We start from the raw sequence: 18,363 nt of genomic DNA on the forward strand, positions 1-18,363 counted from the left end.
GTATCGAATGTCAAGCTCTTGTACAAGTACGTTCTCGGGAGGTGCACAGTATGTTACGGCCGAGGTAACTGTCCACAGAATAAAAACCAGTCGTCAGCACGGCAACCTCGGATCGAGCCGATTATTCACATAACACGTCTCGCCGAGCACCAACGGTGCCAGCTCCTAGCAATCCCGCAACCAACAGCCAGCGTAGGTGGGTCACGGTCGGCATCAAGTAGATAAGAGAGAAATCTATACTTCTAACAGGTTCTACAGGTATTTAACGAGTGCGGGCATGGGAAACAGACGAGCAAGCCGAGCCGAGATGGAAGTCAAGTTGAGGCACAAATCCATGGGCAAGTTAGGGATAATCTGTAATCATGGCAACACAGCCACACACCTTTTGTTTCCTTGGAACCCGTTGGTCGCGGGTGAACTCCAGTCAAAGCCCTTGCAATTGTTCCCTCAGCCTTTTGAGCTCGCACAGAGTCAAATTTCATCTTGGCGCCATGCACACGCTGTAGGCCGCGCGATTCGACGGTCGAAGTTCCCCTACGTTTTTGGGGTGGTGATGTGTCCTGTGTACCTTACATACGCTCTATGATCATCATAAGCAGCAACACGATCGAACAAAAACTTGCGTCATTCATTGGCCCTCCGCAGCATTGATCGACGGGGTCCAAGGTATTTGACGCCATCTCCGGTGGAATTTGGGAGCGAAATCAAAGTCTCGGTGGACATAGTAATCGACAGTGACCGAGAAATTCGACGTAATAATGCGAAACTTCGCCCTATGACCGCACTGTTTGTCTTATGCATGGACTATGACCCAGACCTGAGGGTTTCTACCACTCAATACGACCTGTTACGCACCTTGTTCGGAAAGAAGGCGGGATAAGGATGAGTCGCAAGTCATGAGACCCATCGATCTGGCTGCCCGAACATGCACATCGCTTACAGGAAAGATTTGCGTTTCTCAATCGATGGTGATTTCGTCAGACCTGGGCTATCAGACCTATGAATCATCAACATCCTACTGTCCTTAGAGTGCTGCTTCAGATGAATAACGACAATGAAGCATTAACTAAAAGCTCGATGCAAACTGGATTCTTTATTTCATTCGACCAGACAGCTATATATTTGGTACATTCTTTCATTGATAAGTGTTTCTAAGCAGGTTCAAAGTACCACTTTTGATGTTCCTCGCCGGTCCTCGGCCATAGAACAATCTTAGTACCATCTGCCGGGTTAGCTCCGGCCACGTCGAACACATTAAATGGATAAGCTGGGAGATATCCTAAAATTTTATGAGTGATAAGTCTCGATACAGGCGTAAATATAGAAACTCACCAGAACCCCTTGTCTGCTGGGGTGATTATGAGCATGTAATCCGGATCCAGTGATTTGTAGATTCCTAAGGCTGTGTCTTGTTGTAAATCTGTAACGCCCGTCATGTCTCCACCAACTGTCTTGATGGCCATAGCAGTTCCAGTTGCCGTCGGGACAACATACCACTGCGCAATCACGTTTCGCATCGAAATTCTGGAAGGGGATTACACGAAAGTAGATACCTTTTGGTCTTTACTACCGTTTGCCTGATGTCCGACTACTGCCCCGTCCCACTCCCATATTCCGCATGCATAACGGTATCAGTCCCAACGTTCCTGATGACATAGTGACCTGGAGCGAATGGGTAGTGGATATTTCGATGTAGAGTCGGCGCGGGAAGCACTTTATCGAGTGGGCTTTGGAGAGTATGTTAGAAAGGAGTCACAAGCAACATGATGTATGTTCGGTTTGCTTACCCAACAAACTGGAAAATCCACTTCTCGTCGGCAACGCGGCGGCACCTAGCTACCTTTGCCTGCAGATTTATTGGGGTTTGAGTCAACAGTTGATGAAGCACACAGCAATAGAATTGCGGCTTACAACATTGTCAGCCTTAAAGTATTAAATAGGTTAGTTGCCTGTGGGCTGTAAATCTATACAGGACTTACTGCGCTCATTATTCCGACATAGTGGTTCCATTGCATATGAAAGCTACCGTCAAGGTGAGAATAAACGGCTTCCAGGAGTTATCTGGGACTTACTAATACTGTCCAGCCACCCCAGCGTCCTCAAGACACCATATGCCCGTGCCACCGATTATCATATGATTATCGCTAGCATTGTAATTCAGGTACTGATCGCCCTCTAGGTTGGTTACATGATAACCCCGTAAATGCCAGATGCAGGAGATAGGCGCCACTAACGACGAGAGTGCATGTTAATGATCATCACGATTATTAGAATGCCAATTTATCTCACCTGTGACTTTTTCTGTATTGGTTGGGGACCCAACAATTGACGATGGGACGACATGGTCAACCAATTGCCAGTCGAGGCGTGTTTGATTTGATAGATTCCGGCTTCAGGGAGCTTTGACATATTGTTAAGTCAATGTAGAAAGACCTGGTTGGTTGGAGAGCAAGCGCAATCCATGGGTTTATATACCCAGCCAACCATAGGTCTTTGTTCAGTTTTTTTCGGCCACAAAGATTACGAGATCGAGTACGTTTACACGTCAGATGGCTCTGTCGATATCGAGACCCGAAACTTTAGATCTGCCGATTGATTAAAGTACCGCAGGAACCGTGTTCGGCCCCGGTGCTGTGGAATATTCTGGGGGTCTCGATGGGGTCTCCTAGACTGAGAACCACTACGCTACCTGGTTCACGATGAACCCCCAAACCCCCAAGTACGGAAAATCCGCATGACGTTCAGATTTTGCGAGACACCCGTACCATCACTAGTCAGCTGATTACGGACTTTTGGTATACCCAATTAATCAGTAACAAGTAATCCACGCATGTAGAAACTTTGTAGATACATTGTTCAGCCCTTCCTCGATTGTATAGTATTTATGTCTTATTTAACTATCCATGATAACCAGCCACAGCCTTGCCGATGGCTGTTGCCCAAATTAAGTTGATTACCGACCCTGAGATCAGCTTTCTCATCATTAGTCACAAAGCACAGCCACAGACCTCCAAATCTAGTTCGCTGCTCGGTCTCATGGGTACATTCCGCTTGCAAGCTATTCTGAACGCTGTGGTACATTATTGGGCTCCATAAGCCTCGCTATTCAAGTTTGATGGACCTGGACCGTCAAAGTGCGTGTTTCTAAAAGTAGAATGATGGTTAGAGTGTTATTTTTAAGTCCAAAGTCCTGCAGGCTGTGGTGATAAACTGCGCCGCCCAGTTTCGGAATCCCTCACAGCAATCTCCGCCCGTTTGGCGCCGGTGTACAGGCTCGCAAACCGTCGATCTTGTGCTAGTGCCGGGTTCGAAACTAAGTGAGCATCGATCCGTTCAACGAGCTCTTGATTTATCCCTTCCAACAACAACCGCAGTACATACGCCAAATCCTGGAGCGTTGCTTTTGGCTTTTGCATGTGCTGTTCACGTTGAGCTCTTTCCTTGGCTGTTCGGGCAGGGCGGACCATGGTTGTAGCGATGACGTTGATAAAATGCACAATAAAATGAAAACAATTGGTTGCCTTTTGGAGCCTGAAAATGTCCCAATTTAGAAAGTATATGCACATTTTCCCTGAGACCCTGAGGTTGTTTGGCTCCTCAAACGTTTGTCGTGCATTCAACCAACATTTTCGGAAGAACCAGTCAGTAAACCCAGTAAGACCTTATAAGAATGTATAACCGAATAGATTTCATTGTTTGATATATCTGCTTTGTTTCTCACTATGCTCGTGTTGTTAGGTGCGTGTTTTGTTTGATGTAAAACTGGCGCTCCACAATCCCTTCCCTAGACCACCGAAAAATTCTCATGTGCACAATTTATAGGAAATAATGTAAGATATCTCGTATTATCACATTTAGAGGTGAATCCAATGCCCTGATGAGTTCCTGGGTTGAACGGCCCAGCCGTTCTCCCCCACTGCCAGAACGGTAATCGGGTGAGGGCCGTAATCAGCTGACTAATGATAGTACCTAAAATCACGGAATCCGCACCTCGATGGCAGACAAGGGTGAGTTGAGGATGCGGATTGATGGAAATACTGGTCGGATTTGGCCAGCACTCCACATATAACGCGCGATTTTTTAAGTTCAGAAGATCTGCACCTTTGGGGTCCACCATGAACGTTCCGAGGGTTCCTGACCGAGATGCAATCGGTCTTCAGAGAACTGCACTATGCCCATGAAAGACATTGATATCGAAATCCCGGATCCATCCACTGTCCTCGGCGTTTTCCTTCCTCACCTCATCGACGTAACTTTCTACTGTAATTTATCTGCGTCTCAATTGATCTCACAGAAGCCGAGAGCATATCATACATATATGAGTTCTGTGGTGGTTTGGCAGCTGGCAGAGCTTTATTCTGGAGGCTATGGTAGTTAAATCCAATGAGTGTAGTTATTTTGCGGCGACAATGAGGACTGAAGTTGCTTCTAACAACTCAAAGAGCCAAAACTAGAGCAAAGTGTGTAACAATAAACAGCTAGAACTCTGTTTATGACTTTTTGTTGTCGCCAAAGTTGCTTTGTATATCATAAGGTTTGGGGTAAAGAACCAAAGTTTTGTAACCGTAAGTCATTTGCTTTAGTACCAAATAGGAAGGTAGTTATTCTTGTCCAAGGTTATGGTACAGTCGGGACTCTTGACCCGCAGCATGAGAAGACACGAGCCAAGCTTACAAATCAATAGTAAAGTGGTGCAACACGCAGCTTTTCAATACAAAGTCTATAGATCAAGAATCTGCAGGTCAAGTTCCGGCTGTGGACCCTTGTTCCATGCTCGTTGATGGGCTCCGATTAAGGTGATTGAGGTCGGGATTCCAGCCATCATATTGGCTAAACGGTGATAACACCCTCAAAAGGAGCATGGAGCGAGCGAGCATGGAGTAAGCGAGCATGGAGTGAGCGAGCATGGAGTGAGAGTCTACTGTATCTTGCAAGCCACGGCATGTACATCTGGGATGACATTGTCTTACAGGGCTAGCGCAACCGTACCGGCTGCTGTGGCTTGCAATGTAACTCTCGGCAAAGGGTGCCCCTTCCTGTTGGGAGTGTGGTGATGAACTGTATACAAGCAGGGAACACACCCTTTGTGTTGGACAATAATAAATCAAAGTTCTGGTGTGTATGAACTCCAAGGTAGATGACAAAACTTCTGGAGCACTGTCAGAGAGGCGAACGGCAAAAAGAACTGGATTTCAATATGTAGGCTGGGTACAAGAAATGTAAGGCTACAGGCCTTTCGAAAATGTTGTGGGATTCTATTTTTTTTTACTCAACCGGTTGTTTGGTGACTTTGTCCGCGGAACGTACCGCACGTGAGTTTGCCACCCATATGAGTACCTACTCCACTCGAGTGCCGAATCTTGTGGTCACTCCAGGTGCTTCACAATGCCATCAACGCGTAATAGAACACCTGAGATACGTGCGCGCATCGTTCACCAGCGCTTGAAGGAGAGGCGGCCCGCCGCTGAATGCGCGGGGCTTCCCGGGCGATCCCAACAGAGGTTGATGTTCGATATATGCATTTGTTCGGTGTAGTGTGCCATCGAGGAGCACATCCATCTGGTACCTGATATCAGGGTGGCGACTCACGTGCGGGGGTTCCGTGAACAACGTCACCAAACAACCAGCGGAGTAAAAAAATCTAATCTCACAACACTTCCGAAAGGGCTGTATATACGAAGTGGTCTTCCAGATTAGGCCCATAGGGAGTTATTTATTGACTTGGATTAGGTATTGCGCTAGTAGGGTTTAGGCTCCAATGCTTGTCAGTCCTGTGTGGTGTAGATATATCAATTAATTAATGCATGTACATAGAATATCACAGTAAACTCTCACTCCATGCTCCTTTTGAGGGTGTTCATCACTGTTTAGCCAATAGGGTGGCTGGAATCCCGACTTCAGCCACCTTGATTGGAGCCCATCAACGAGCATGATTTTATAGGAATCACCTGTAGCGGAGCTCGGCTCCGAAGACCGCCGAGCTCTTCCTTACAAAGAAAGCACATGTATTTACGTATCCACAGCGGCAAACATGAGGCGCGATCATGTGTGCTGACTGTCGATCTGTATGATATATATACACAGATTGAATGACTCAAATAATATATGGGCTACGGTTTGAGAACTGAAAAGGGCAAGAAAATGGGGTACGGGACGCCTCTTGACTGATAGTATAAAAAGACGATCATATAGACTGATGAACGGTGTACTTATTCTTTTCTTTAACTTTGAATCGAGGAATCTCGATACTCAACGCCCCTTGTCCAACTCAGCACTCGAAGCATCTCATCGCTTATTTTTCAATACACTAAGTACGCGAAGATTATCTGATTTTATTACTAGCTACGTTACATCTCCGAAAACCTCGCAGATTTGCAGTTTGGGTGGCTATCGCTCATAACTATTTTAGAAGGTGGGGGGATAGGTGTGTGCGTGGAAGGGTCGGTGCGAGCGAGGATGGGATATAGTGCAAGATAAACGGATCATATGCGCGTAAATGATCGGACCACAGGCAAGGTATAGTGAGCGGCTGGGAGCAAGTAGTCACTTATAGATATATGTAAACACTGGCTGGTGAGCCTTTTCATGTTCTGAACCACAGCCACAATGTACGCGCAGTTCGATCAACCAGTTTTATAGATCAATTTAGCGAGTATATAAGCACCAGGAATACCAGAAGCTCTGCTCGGACAGCTGTAGTTGGCCTCAACTGAAAACCCACGAAATTATTTGGTGTGGCTCGGAGCCGGCGAGGAGTCCAGCGCGGACTTATTCGTCAGGGAGTCCTCCAATCTAGGCAGCAAACGGGTGAATTAGATTCACCCGTGGATAAAGATTTTCTTGCCATCCTGCTAGTAGACTTCAAGCAATCTTTTCTGTGGCTGCAGTATGCCCGCTGCTTGCTCCAAATATAGCCTTGGTTTCAAAGATTTGTAATTGCAGGAGATATAAGCAGGCAAAGCTGGTCGTGGGTTAATCTGATTCATCCGTTTTACTCCCTACTCCAATCCCGTCCGTCATCACGCGGCCGCCCATATCACCAGAGTCTCACACGGTTTTATACTAGTTAGTTCGACGTAGTGGATCTATTTACTCACGCGGGGCCGCGGAACTGAATGGGTACTACATCTATTATCGGTAATATGATACAGTTATAACGCCGCAAGAAAGAATTACCAAAGGAGGTATCTATCTTGAATATCTAATTTCCAGTCTTTCTCAATCAATATACTTGGCCTTGGGCCGGCACAGCAAAAAGGGGAGGAAGAAGCGCTAGGATAGTGAGAAGAAACAGAACGACCGGGACCGGTGGGCGAAGCAAGATGGGGGCCGGAGGGCGGAACGCCGCACCGGGAGCCACCGGGGCCGCGCCACCGAGCGAGCTGGGTGGGCGGCCAAACCCAGTCGTCTGCAGAAAAAGGTGCGGGTGGGCGGGACTACAGAAAAAACGGGGAAACACGAGTGAATGGGACGGGGTAAGCGCCGGACTATGTATTGCCAATGGGGTGTACATGTGTGGACATAGGATAAATCGTGCAAACCCGGCCTGAACGGCCCAGTATAAGTTTTGCGGCCTACACAGGCTCCGTCGCAAAACTCCATTTAGCCATCATAAAGGTATCACAGCGAATAAGACATGGTATCATCCACCTGCTCTCCGAGACCATGGTAAGCACTGGCGATCCAAGTAGTTATGATAAATGTTATCAGTGATATGACGGCCAGAATAGGTAGGATTGTGATACATGGAATTGTAGGGCCCTGTAAAGGAGTAGCTTTAACAATCGTTAGCAATGAGTAATATACGAGATAGACTTGTGATGAGACAGGAACGAACGAGATAAACAGCCTAGACAAGTGATTCAAAGTTATCGAGTCAGTGAGGCTATCGAAGTCAATCAGTTCTAAAAGTTATTATTGCGGTTGGCAAAATGGTTTGCCAACCGCAATAAGGAATACCAGGCTTACAAAACCTTCGTAGCAAAAGTCAAACAGGTATTACATCGCAGACCCAAGATCAAGCCTACCCCGTTCAAACTCGGTATACATGGCAAAAACTGTTAATTCAATCGAAATCATGAGAAAATACAATACACGATTGATCACTGAACCTTCATATTGCATTCATACTATATACCAGAGCAGATAACTCACGCCCTCACACCAGCCACACCCATCCGGCTACCCAACCCCTGCGCGAATCGTCCACCCCGGCCACTGCCGCCACCACCACCTCTTGGCCTACCCTGACCGCCTCTCCTACGACCTTCTCCACCGGCGCCGGTTCCTCCACCCAAGCCAGCACCTTCACGGTCTCCACGGTCGCCCCATCCGCCTCCGCCTTCTCGTCCGCCTACACGCATGTCGAGCGCCTTTTCGGTCATTTCGACCAAGTTGGCTGCGCGTTCAGCGAGGGCAAGTGCGGACGCTTGGGTCCTGTTGACTTCGGTGCGGCGGAAGACGACGGCCTTGGCTGCCGAATCAAGGGATGCGAGTTCGTCGTTCCAGATCATGCGGGAGACGATAGAGGTGGTTTGACTGGCGGAAAGGGAGAATGTGCGTTGCAAAAACTCAAGAGAGAGCGAGGTGTAGTGCGGAGAGTATGTAAAGAGGTATGTCCTTAGGGACTCTTCTTGGATACGCCTTACAAATACCCCAGTCAGTAAATGTGCAACGTATATGCGTCTGTTTCACATACTGTCCGAGCATCTCTTTCACTCCCTCGCTCTCAGCTCCCATCAAGCTCCAGATCTTGATTCCGACAATCAACTCCTTGCACCGTTCCCATTCACCAGCCAACAACGCCCGTGTGGCCTGGACAACACAATCCCTCGTGCTCTCGGGGGACCAGCAAACGCCTGGCGGTCGGCAAACTCGAGCAACCGACGGAACGGCTTGCTGATCGCCTTGGTCTGCTCGGCAGCAATAAGAGGCGCCTCGACCAACATACACGACACAAGGAAGACCGCCTCGGCAAGTTCGGTATTGATGTGTACGTGGAAGGGAAGCAGGACTCGAGTGGCGGCGGGAGTCTCGGTTCCTCGTGGTCCTGTACCTTGCGCGAGGAGTTCCTTTACTCGCTGGGTAGCAAAGATGTCCCCGAGCACGCCATGGGCCTCCTTGATCATTCCTCGCCTGAATGCGCTCAAACCGAGTTGCACGACCGCGCGGTTGAATAGGATCTGTGTTTGCGCGTCGGCGCTGTTGATCGACTCTTGGACGTGGGACATCAAGAGCATGTCACGAGCCCTGGGGAAGTCGTTCTGGAGACCAGTGTGATAAATGTGGGCAAGCATCGCACGGGTGCGGAGAAGTGGCGAGGGGGATTTGTAGAGTTTAGTGGCCAGAGAGGCAATGAGTTCGGAAGTGGGAGGCAATGGTGAAGGCGGATTAGGCAAATTGGACTCGAAATGTTGAATCACTGCGTCAGGCTAGAAAGGCAATGTCAGCAATAACACTTTTGTGTTAGAATCGGCATACCTTGCAATAAATGTGTTCCAGCCGTTTGATGATAACGCGATGCATGGCGTCCTCTAGTTTCCGAACTTCAAAGTACCGTTGAGCCAAGACAGTCAGCGCATATAGGCCAGGTTCATCCTTTAATCTCTCGACATATTCGGTACCATGAGGATCGATGTTCAACAAGCTCTTGTTGAATTCGTCTTCTATCCTCTCGACACTCGCAACAATACTTCCACGGACAACAACTGGTTTTCCATCGGTAGGCACTCGCTCGACAGATTCATCATAGTCCTCGGTAGTTTCGGTCACAATATACAGAGGCTCAGTGATCAATAACTCGATCAAGTTATTGATTTCGCGGAGGGCCTTTTTCCAAAGTTCGATGGGCATGAACGAAGCAGTCGGGTTGTAATCAAAGCGTGCCGAAATGAGAGTAAGCAAAACGCGGATCTTGCCGTAGGGAGTCACAGCCGTAGGGAGAACCCTCTCAAGAAGATGGATTTGCTCATTGCGATCGGTATTCTAAACACAATATGAGTGATTGAACTTGGATTCATTTTAGCTTGCATACCTTCTTTCCACGGGCCTCTTGGATAGCGAGCAAATTCTTGAAGAGGGCTTCGGTGCTGAACGTCATCGTTTTGCCAGAACGGCCAACAGTCTTGAACGTCGGATCCTCCTCTTCCTCGTCTCCTTTCTTCTTCTTCAGCCTTGGCCTTCTTCGCTTTAGGGGGAGCCTGAACCACAGGCTCCTTGTTCTCCTCCTTTCGGTACTTGTCGGGATCCTCCTCGAAGGACTTGATCGCTACTTCATATTCTTTTGTGGACTTGCGGAGCTTTTGCTTCATGCCGTTGAGCGCGCGAGCATTGGTAGCGTTCATCTTCTTGGCTGCGGATTTTTCACGATTTTGAGCATCAGTGATATCCTTTTCCAGTGATTTCAAAAGTTCAAGGAAGAACGAAGGAACCGGATCTGAGAGATTGGTTTGGCGCTGGACAAGACGGAGCAATTTGTCGAATTCTGATACAATACCACATAAGTACTAAATAGGTAATACGAGTCATATTGACTCGCCATTGTTGATTGCATTCCAGTCGTTAATTTTGAGCGCGTTGTCGATTGCATTTCCGGTGCCCTGCATTTCCTCCAATCGACGATCCTTGGCGCTCTTGACGATCCTCGGTGCATCATCGTCGCTATCCGAGTCGGAAGCGCCACCAGCCATAAAGCGGCTAGGACCCTTTTTCTTTCCTTCGCTGTCATCACTGTCGCTGTCGCCGTCGGTCTCATCGCTGCTATCACTACTGGAACGCCACTACCAGTCTTCAAGAATCGGGACATGGGCTTCTTGGAGCCGCAGGGGCAGGAGCCTCGTCATCGGAGGCGTCGGAGAGCAATTCCTCCTCTTCCGAGCTCGAACTATCAGAGTCACTATCGCCTTGGGCGGAAAAAGCGAGACATGATTCAGTCCGTTGGTGATGGCAAGAGTACCGTAGGGCAAATTTAACGCCACTTGGAACCAAACATCTCCACCTTGACATGATGTAAGCAGCACAGCCACTCGCAATTCTCTCACCACCATTCACCATGCTCGCTGCTCGTCGTGTTGCTGCCGCCGCTTCCCGTGTGCCTCTCCAGTAAGAACTAGCCTAAATTGGACACTGAAATCTGCGCTCAAATTATTCTATTCTTTATTTTTAATTTATTATAGGCAGCAGCGTAATGCGTCGCTGATCGCGAGCAAGTATGCCCAAGCACTTTTCGGAGCTGCGTCGAAGAATGCGCAGACACTGAACAAGGTCCAATCCGAGCTGACCTCTATCTCCAACAACCTCCGGGAGGTCCCTACCTTGTCGGCGTTGTGTCGAACCCGACGCTTTCCGCATCTGATCGCAAGAGCGGACTCGATGCGATCTATGCGGCTGCTGCCCCCAAGGGTTCCAAGGAACCCGTAACCCCGATTACCAAGAACTTGTTTGAAGTCCTGTCCGAAATGGACGCTTGGGCGAGACCAACGATGTCATTTCCAGCTTCAACGAGCTCGTCAGCAAGCACAAGGGTGAACTCGAAGTTGTCGTTACCAGCGCTGCTCCTCTTGAGAAGGGCATGTTGTCTAAACTCGAGACCACCCTCAAGTCCAGCCAGGCTGCGTCTCAGGCCAAGTCGGTTCGGGTGACCAACAAGGTGAGTTGATCGGGTCTAGTGATCTACCCTATTCATTAATTTAAATTTCTCCAATAGGTCAACCATCTATTCTCGGTGGACTCCTTGTTGACTTTGGCGACAAGACGATCGATTTGAGCGTTTCTTCCAAGGTTAACAGGCTCAACGCTCTCCTCCAGCGTGAGTATTTATGCTCCGATTTCACCCGCGTGCAGCGACCCTGACAAACTTCCCCAGAATCCGTCTAACGAGCCCGCCATGTAGATAGACTGCTAGACTACCTTTGCAGGGAGCCTGAATTAAAAATGACATTATTGCTGTCGCGTACAATCATAGGATGGATGTTCGTCTTGATATGCATGAGTTCGTGTAAATCCGGATATATGGCATCACATAAGCACGGCGTTTGCCTCGCGAATGAAACTAGAGCCGATTCCACCACAATACCTACGCCGCATGACCAACTCGTATTTGCCTCGCTGTTTGTCGTACGCGAACCCGATTGGCTCATACACCTCCTGATTCCTATCGCGGTAACCCACACACACGAGTCCTATATCTTAACTCGTGCTATTCAGAGTAACTGGCCACGCACACCCTTTCAGAATCACCACTCCATCAACCTCATGGCCGCGCTTGTACCCTATGATAACTTTCCCTCTCCGGTGGCTGGTCAGTACCAACTCTGCCCCATTCTTCTTCTTTGCCTCTGAGTGATCTTGACTCTCGAGCTCCGTGGCCCCATCCAAAAAGGGCATTTGTACCTTGAAAAAGTGCAGGTACAGCCATCGAGCTTATCTCACCATAGATCAGCCACTAGGTAAATCTTCATAAAGTAAGCATGCTTCAAGCCGGATCCCATATTTCGTATTGAGTTTATTGATCTATGCTCCAGGGGATCCTGGAACGATGTCGACATTTATCGAAATGAATCTCGCAGTCTACAGGACTGAACGTCGATCAAAGACCATCAAGGACGAATCGGTAGACTGGGTTCCATACTACGTTCTCGCCTACGGGACTCTGGCCGAAACCAACGAAGTGCTCTCCCCAGTCGTGGGTCCATTACAAATCCAATGGCATATATGTATCCTAGCTAACTCGATGCCATGATGGGTTGGGGACAGTGTTATCTCGACGATATAGATATTTACAGCTGCATAATTGCCGAATGTGGAGGAACCGTCACCCTAACCAAGCCGCAGCGCAACCCGAACAAGAAGCGGGACTGCACATTCCGTATCACTTTTGAGGGCGGCGACCATACGTTTCGAGGTGTATTGCAGGACGACAGGGCCGAGTGGGAGTGGAAAGGCGTATATTTATGCAATCAGCAAAAGACACATCTCAAGTCGTATGCACCCCAAGTCCCATATTCCCATTCGTTCTATGAAATCAAGAAACATTCTCCGGCCGATAGTGACTCGCCGGCATCGTCGCGATCCAGCTCAGACTTCAAGACTGGTAGTTTTGTTCATACGCGGGTAGTGGCGGTGGCAGCTACGCATGTTCCATTCGGACTTCGGTGTATGGTGTAATTCCCTGATCGAAGAACCGGACGATGAGCCCTCGACGCAAGCCATTACGCCCAACAAGTACGACGCTCTCATCAAGGAGTGGTCATCCATTTCGACGGCGACGGCGACGATGATATATGCCCACGCGGAAAAGAAGAATGCACTCGATACGTCTCCCACATCAATGACCACTGATTCGAAGCGTCTGACGATCCCAACCTCCTGGCCGCATAACCCGCTCTCAATCCCGTCTCCAGTACGCAGCAAATCACGCATGAAGTTGCTTACTACTGGCTTCGACAATCCGAACGCTTTACAAATACCTCGTTCTTTTACTCCCTTTACCGAGGCGTCCAACGATTCGTTCTATAGCATTGATGCGGAAGATATCCAAAATGACACAACCCCACTCCCTGCCCGCCCACGCCATATATCCCTGAGATACCTAGCCAGTCGGATCCGGATGATGATTATGTGGTGCTTTATAGGGCTTGGCGGTGCGAGCCATCGGATGATGTGGTACTTTGGACATGAAGTGGACAACACTCTCGCTTGAATGCTAACGATGGCCGGACGGATAAAACGCATAGAATTAAAGGTGGGGCAGGGGAATGTGTTGTTATGACTTGGTTTACGACTCAGGGGAGCGTTCCTTGCTGGCAAAGGACATCCATGATATGGTCTCTGATCATGAATGCAAATTGCCTATGAAATCATGTATATGAATCGACAATGCACGAATATGTATTAGTATAGCTAATCGACAGGAAATAGATTCCGTTAAATGATCAATCATCAAAGTCAGACTATCAATACAAGATCGTTAGTCCCAGGTCGAGGTAGAATGTTCTCTACTTACTTTAATTTTTAGAATCAACTCAATGAAGCGATGATCCAATCATCTCCGTCACGCTCGATCGCTTCGGAATCGGGATGGTACTCGATAATAGGACAAGCATTGATACTGGATAGCTTCACCCTGGTATTTCTTAGATTTCTCGACACCAGCCTTCCATCGTCCGTTTGGTAGGAAAGTTTACCACCGTAGATCATTAGTCTCTGAACCGAATACAGCTTCACGACTGCTTCGATCTCCTCGAAATTGAATGTCTGATACCCCAGCAGATACAATGTATTGACCTGGGTAGTCGAAGGGAGTATGTTCTTCAAGTTATGGCTGGCAGCATTATCCTGGTTGTTTTGATTGTCATGAATATTGCCCAACCCAAAAAGCGAGGATATCGTCCCAGTACTGAGGGCCCCATCTAAAACCAAAGTGCTAAGATGAAGCACCTGATTGAGTAATGGCAGCAGAGGTTTAGACTCCCAGAATCTGGTATAGAAGCAAACTACGTTGGCCCGAGAGCAAAAATCGACCAGTGCGTTGTTGGATTCCCCGAGGTATGCTAGTTGGAGGGGAGCTTTTCCAGGAACAATTCTTCGCAGTATCTCCACAGAATATACATCTTCTTCGCCCCAGGTCGCGATATTTATGTCACGCAAATCTTCCAAAAGCACCCGCTCTATGTTTGTGTCGCCAACCGACCCTTGCAATTGGATACTGTTTTTGAGATGGAAGACTTGCAGCTTGGGACTGGATCGCAGAATGCTAACCAGCTGCGATTCCGATATCTTTGGGATTCCCTGATCAATGTGCAACTCCACAAGACCGTGGTATGCTATGCTTTCCCAATGTGGACATAGGGCACTAAGCCGTATGATTGAGATGGGAAGCCAGAGTTTTTTGAGTTGGGCGCTCGGTATCGCAAGGAGCATGCTATCAATAGAATGGGCATGTCAACTGGTTCGATAAACGGATTAAACTGGGTCGCTTGGGGTCCAACACACTTTACAATGTAATGTGTAAGAGCCCCCGGTATACATCGAGCAAACAAGTATTCAAGAATGGAATAATAGATTTCACCGTGGGAGTCGTTAGTATGCATGTATAAGTCTAGTTCCAGAACTTTGATAGGCACTGAAGCGGAATCCAGGAATTCGAATTCGTTGTTCCGGTCACGGTATGAGTGATTTTGAGATTCTCTCGATTCTTTTTTGTCAATGATATGAATCTCTAGCGGAAGTGGGCCAGCCCGATCGGCATATACTTTGGCGCGGGAAAAAAGACCCCGATTGAGAGGATATCCAAGCGCAATGTCAATGTGTGTCCATAAACATGGAGTATCAATCGCGACACGGCGCCAGAAGGAGCTGACATGGGATAAAACATCAGGGTAAGGGGGATACTTGGCTTCGGAAAGATTTCCATCACAACCCCGCTGAACAAAACATGATTTAGTGGAGGTAACTAAGCGAAATATCTGCTCCAAAACCCCTGAAGGGAGTGTGTTGATAGGGGTAATACTGGATATACTGTTACTGTTTTGATAAACTGTAGATCGAGCGACCTGCAATCTTTGAATATGTGTTGTAATATCACTTGATATTCGATTAAGAGTGGCTAAATGCTGCGGGGCGTTATTGAGCCGAACTTCATCGGATAGACCAACTTGAGCCTCTAAGCAGGCCTGAATATATTGATCCAAAGCGGGTTGAAACTGGTCCCTAATCAGAGTAAACCTCTCTCCGGGATTTCTTGACGAACACTTGGCGATCGTCTTGAGCAACCCTCCAACATTGTGCCCAGTCTTAGCAGAAGTTTCAAAAAAGATGGCATTGACTTCCGCAGCCAGTCGACTGGCTTCCTGCTTCTTGACTTGTCTGGATGTAGAGAATGCTCTAAACATGTGGTTGGAGGCAATAACAAAAAGTGCTCACCGCCTATCCGATTGTTCTTCCTTGTTTCCAACTAGCAAAATAACTACATCTGGACCCCCTTCCTTCCGGACGATATTGATCCATCGGCCACTTGACATGAAGGACGCACGATCTAATACACATGGGTTGGGACTCCACCTAAGCATCCGCATAGACTAAGCATGAACTCACTAGTGATATCATAAACTACGATGGCTACTCTCACGGATGAGATATGAATATAATTCACAGTGATGGTGAACCAACGAGGAAAACATCCATGAGCACCAAACCGGACGTATCTCAAAGATTGATTCGAATAGCCTGCTTATCAAGATACACTGTCTTAAGGAAGAGATCGACCCCGATGGTAGCCACGCATGTATTGTCAAACACGTCGTGTGCGAAACTATCTTAGGATATAATTATATATGCGCCCACGAACATAGCAGCTCATGGCAGTTACGTACCGCTTAGCAAGCGAGCTTTTACCAACACCAGAGTCACCAACAATCACAACAGTGGTATTCTCCACATCAGGAAGGCTGGTGGTTGTGGCCCTACTATCCATCGTGGGCAAAGTTTGTTGAATATGAAGATTTATTTAGAATTTCCAGATAGCGTATGGTTGTTTTGGATATTTTGCGTCTTTGAAATGAGCGCTCTTCTTCCAACAGATACCTCTTGATGTGAAGAAGCTGCGGGTGGACGGTTGGATGTGTTGTACGGTAGTGTGGGTAGTGACACCGTGATCGGCCCAAGCCAGTATTACGTACACGCCAGCACACAATTGCAAATACTGAGGAGTAGAAAATCCAACCGTAGCCTCTGCATACAGCTGACTGATTGTCTTGAGACCTATGAATACGAACCTTTACCCGAGTCTATATATATAGGGTCTTTGATATTGAATCACGTAGGCAGGACGATCTGAAGTACCAGTAGATGAGCAGAACTTGCACACGAAAGACTGACATGCAACGACTCAGAGATGGCTAACAGTCATAAAGTGGGACTCCTGCTCGAAATAAAAGGTACGCGGAAGCACCCGCGTGTATCGGACTTTTAATTCTAATTTATTTGATCATACCAGGTTCTGAGACGTAGAATTGGTGTCACTAGCATATCTACATCCAAGCGGCAATTGTGAACTCCACTCTTTTCTCAACCCATCACCTCCTCTACCGAACCATGGCAGGAACGTTGATGCTAGCAATCTTCCATATCTTTCCGCCTTGCTCACTGGTAATTCCGGTGGCAGTGGCGCCTTGGGAGCAAGCGAGCGTCTTGCTAAAGTTTGGGTCAGCAGCATCGAGAGTGATGACGGTGTTGGTGTATTTCTGAGCAGAGACAGTGCCGCTACAGTTTTCCTGGCACTCGGTTCCAGTTCCCCATCCTTTCATGTATGGTCCAGATTCAGAGTCGAGCTACGGTAATAGATACTTTTAGGTATTGGTTGCATCGTTTTCAAACTGTACGAACCGTGCTAACAACTTTACCGTCAATAGTGACGGTCTGTCTCCAGGTCATCCGATTACTTTGGAGTTTGCTGGGAACTTATATCAACACTGATTCAGAAGCCTAATTCATATCTAACTTACTAGTTCATGGTAACAGCATCGGTACCCTTGACAATTCCAGCAGGCCCATCGCGCTGACCAAACCATCCAAAAACAGACGCACGGACGCACCACTCGCTCTTGCTTGCGCCACACCAAGAGTTATCTGCATAGGATTCGAGGGTGGTCTAAGAAAGTGCCCGTGAATATCAAGGTGTTTCTCCCAAGGCAAAAGCTACTCACCTGGACAAGGTCGCCAGTGCCGTTAGACATTCCGGGCCTTCCAAAACAGACGTTATAGTTAGAGAACTCCGTTTGGGACGAGATATCAAAGGGGCTCGACTCACCATAGGAACAATGCACCGTTCTGGTTTGGTGGAGGAATACCAGCAACTAGTGTGGTGGTGGATTCGATGATGTGTGCGCTAGTGGGACCGAAGGAGCAAGCACTGAGAACCGGCCATAAATGAGATCAAATAGATTGTTCTCAAGTCTCGTCACCTACCCTCCCCAAGTATCGACAGCAGCTGCCATGAGAGAAGCGGAGAGCATCAACATAGTTGAGAGAGTTCTCATCATTTTGTGGCAAGTGAATGAAGTTATGAACTTGTGGATTCGAGTGATAATGTACTAATATAAGAGAGTGAAGGTGAGATGTCCAGACAATGTGGCAAAGTGACCGCTCTTTATAGCGTAGGACACAAGAAAAGAATAACATCCGAAAGAGTGAAATGCGCTCAGTTTTCAATACTTCGGTAGTTCGGAAAAATGGCAGTGGGGTCAGGAGACCACAACCGACCCAGCTGAGACGGCACAACCAACTCATGCCGACCTTGAATGTGGATTGGTACAATAAGGTTAGCAACAGCCACTGATGATAGCCTCATTTGGTTGCGATTTGGAA

At 47.8% G+C, this 18,363-nt stretch overlaps 4 protein-coding genes across 4 annotated transcripts; 1 reads left to right on the forward strand and 3 right to left on the reverse strand.

Moving 5' to 3' along the window:
• Positions 1-1,151: 1,151 nt before the first annotated feature.
• RhiXN_06808 (eukaryotic translation initiation factor 3 subunit 8) lies at positions 1,152-10,841 on the reverse strand (the record flags this gene model as incomplete). Its single annotated transcript, XM_043326624.1, has 17 exons — positions 1,152-1,279; positions 1,333-1,348; positions 1,449-1,524; positions 1,593-1,727; positions 1,788-1,846; positions 1,912-1,923; positions 1,980-2,022; positions 2,073-2,229; positions 2,290-2,390; positions 8,155-8,643; positions 8,699-8,906; positions 8,951-9,431; positions 9,481-9,984; positions 10,034-10,162; positions 10,206-10,483; positions 10,619-10,728; positions 10,783-10,841. 17 exons carry the CDS (start codon positions 10,839-10,841, stop codon positions 1,152-1,154), a joined length of 2,985 nt encoding a protein of 994 aa, XP_043182056.1.
• Positions 10,842-11,050: 209 nt separating this feature from the next.
• RhiXN_06809 (ATP synthase subunit 5) lies at positions 11,051-13,699 on the forward strand (the record flags this gene model as incomplete). The annotated part of the gene is made up of 10 exons (XM_043326625.1): positions 11,051-11,100; positions 11,175-11,315; positions 11,363-11,437; positions 11,494-11,651; positions 11,705-11,806; positions 11,963-12,159; positions 12,205-12,298; positions 12,522-12,682; positions 12,754-12,942; positions 13,115-13,699. 10 exons carry the CDS (start codon positions 11,051-11,053, stop codon positions 13,697-13,699), a joined length of 1,752 nt encoding a protein of 583 aa, XP_043182057.1.
• A 317-nt stretch (positions 13,700-14,016) lies between these two features.
• Positions 14,017-16,471, reverse strand: RhiXN_06810 (Ras domain-containing protein; the record flags this gene model as incomplete). Its single annotated transcript, XM_043326626.1, has 6 exons — positions 14,017-14,920; positions 14,992-15,422; positions 15,477-15,882; positions 15,922-16,033; positions 16,093-16,202; positions 16,371-16,471. 6 exons carry the CDS (start codon positions 16,469-16,471, stop codon positions 14,017-14,019), a joined length of 2,064 nt encoding a protein of 687 aa, XP_043182058.1.
• Positions 16,472-17,081: 610 nt separating this feature from the next.
• Positions 17,082-18,038, reverse strand: RhiXN_06811 (uncharacterized protein; the record flags this gene model as incomplete). Its single annotated transcript, XM_043326627.1, has 6 exons — positions 17,082-17,327; positions 17,383-17,449; positions 17,502-17,647; positions 17,703-17,739; positions 17,807-17,908; positions 17,965-18,038. 6 exons carry the CDS (start codon positions 18,036-18,038, stop codon positions 17,082-17,084), a joined length of 672 nt encoding a protein of 223 aa, XP_043182059.1.
• Positions 18,039-18,363: the final 325 nt, after the last annotated feature.

The sequence above is a fragment of the Rhizoctonia solani genome, chromosome 7 (assembly GCF_016906535.1).
Source record: "Rhizoctonia solani chromosome 7, complete sequence".
In the NCBI taxonomy this organism is placed as follows: domain Eukaryota; kingdom Fungi; phylum Basidiomycota; class Agaricomycetes; order Cantharellales; family Ceratobasidiaceae; genus Rhizoctonia; species Rhizoctonia solani.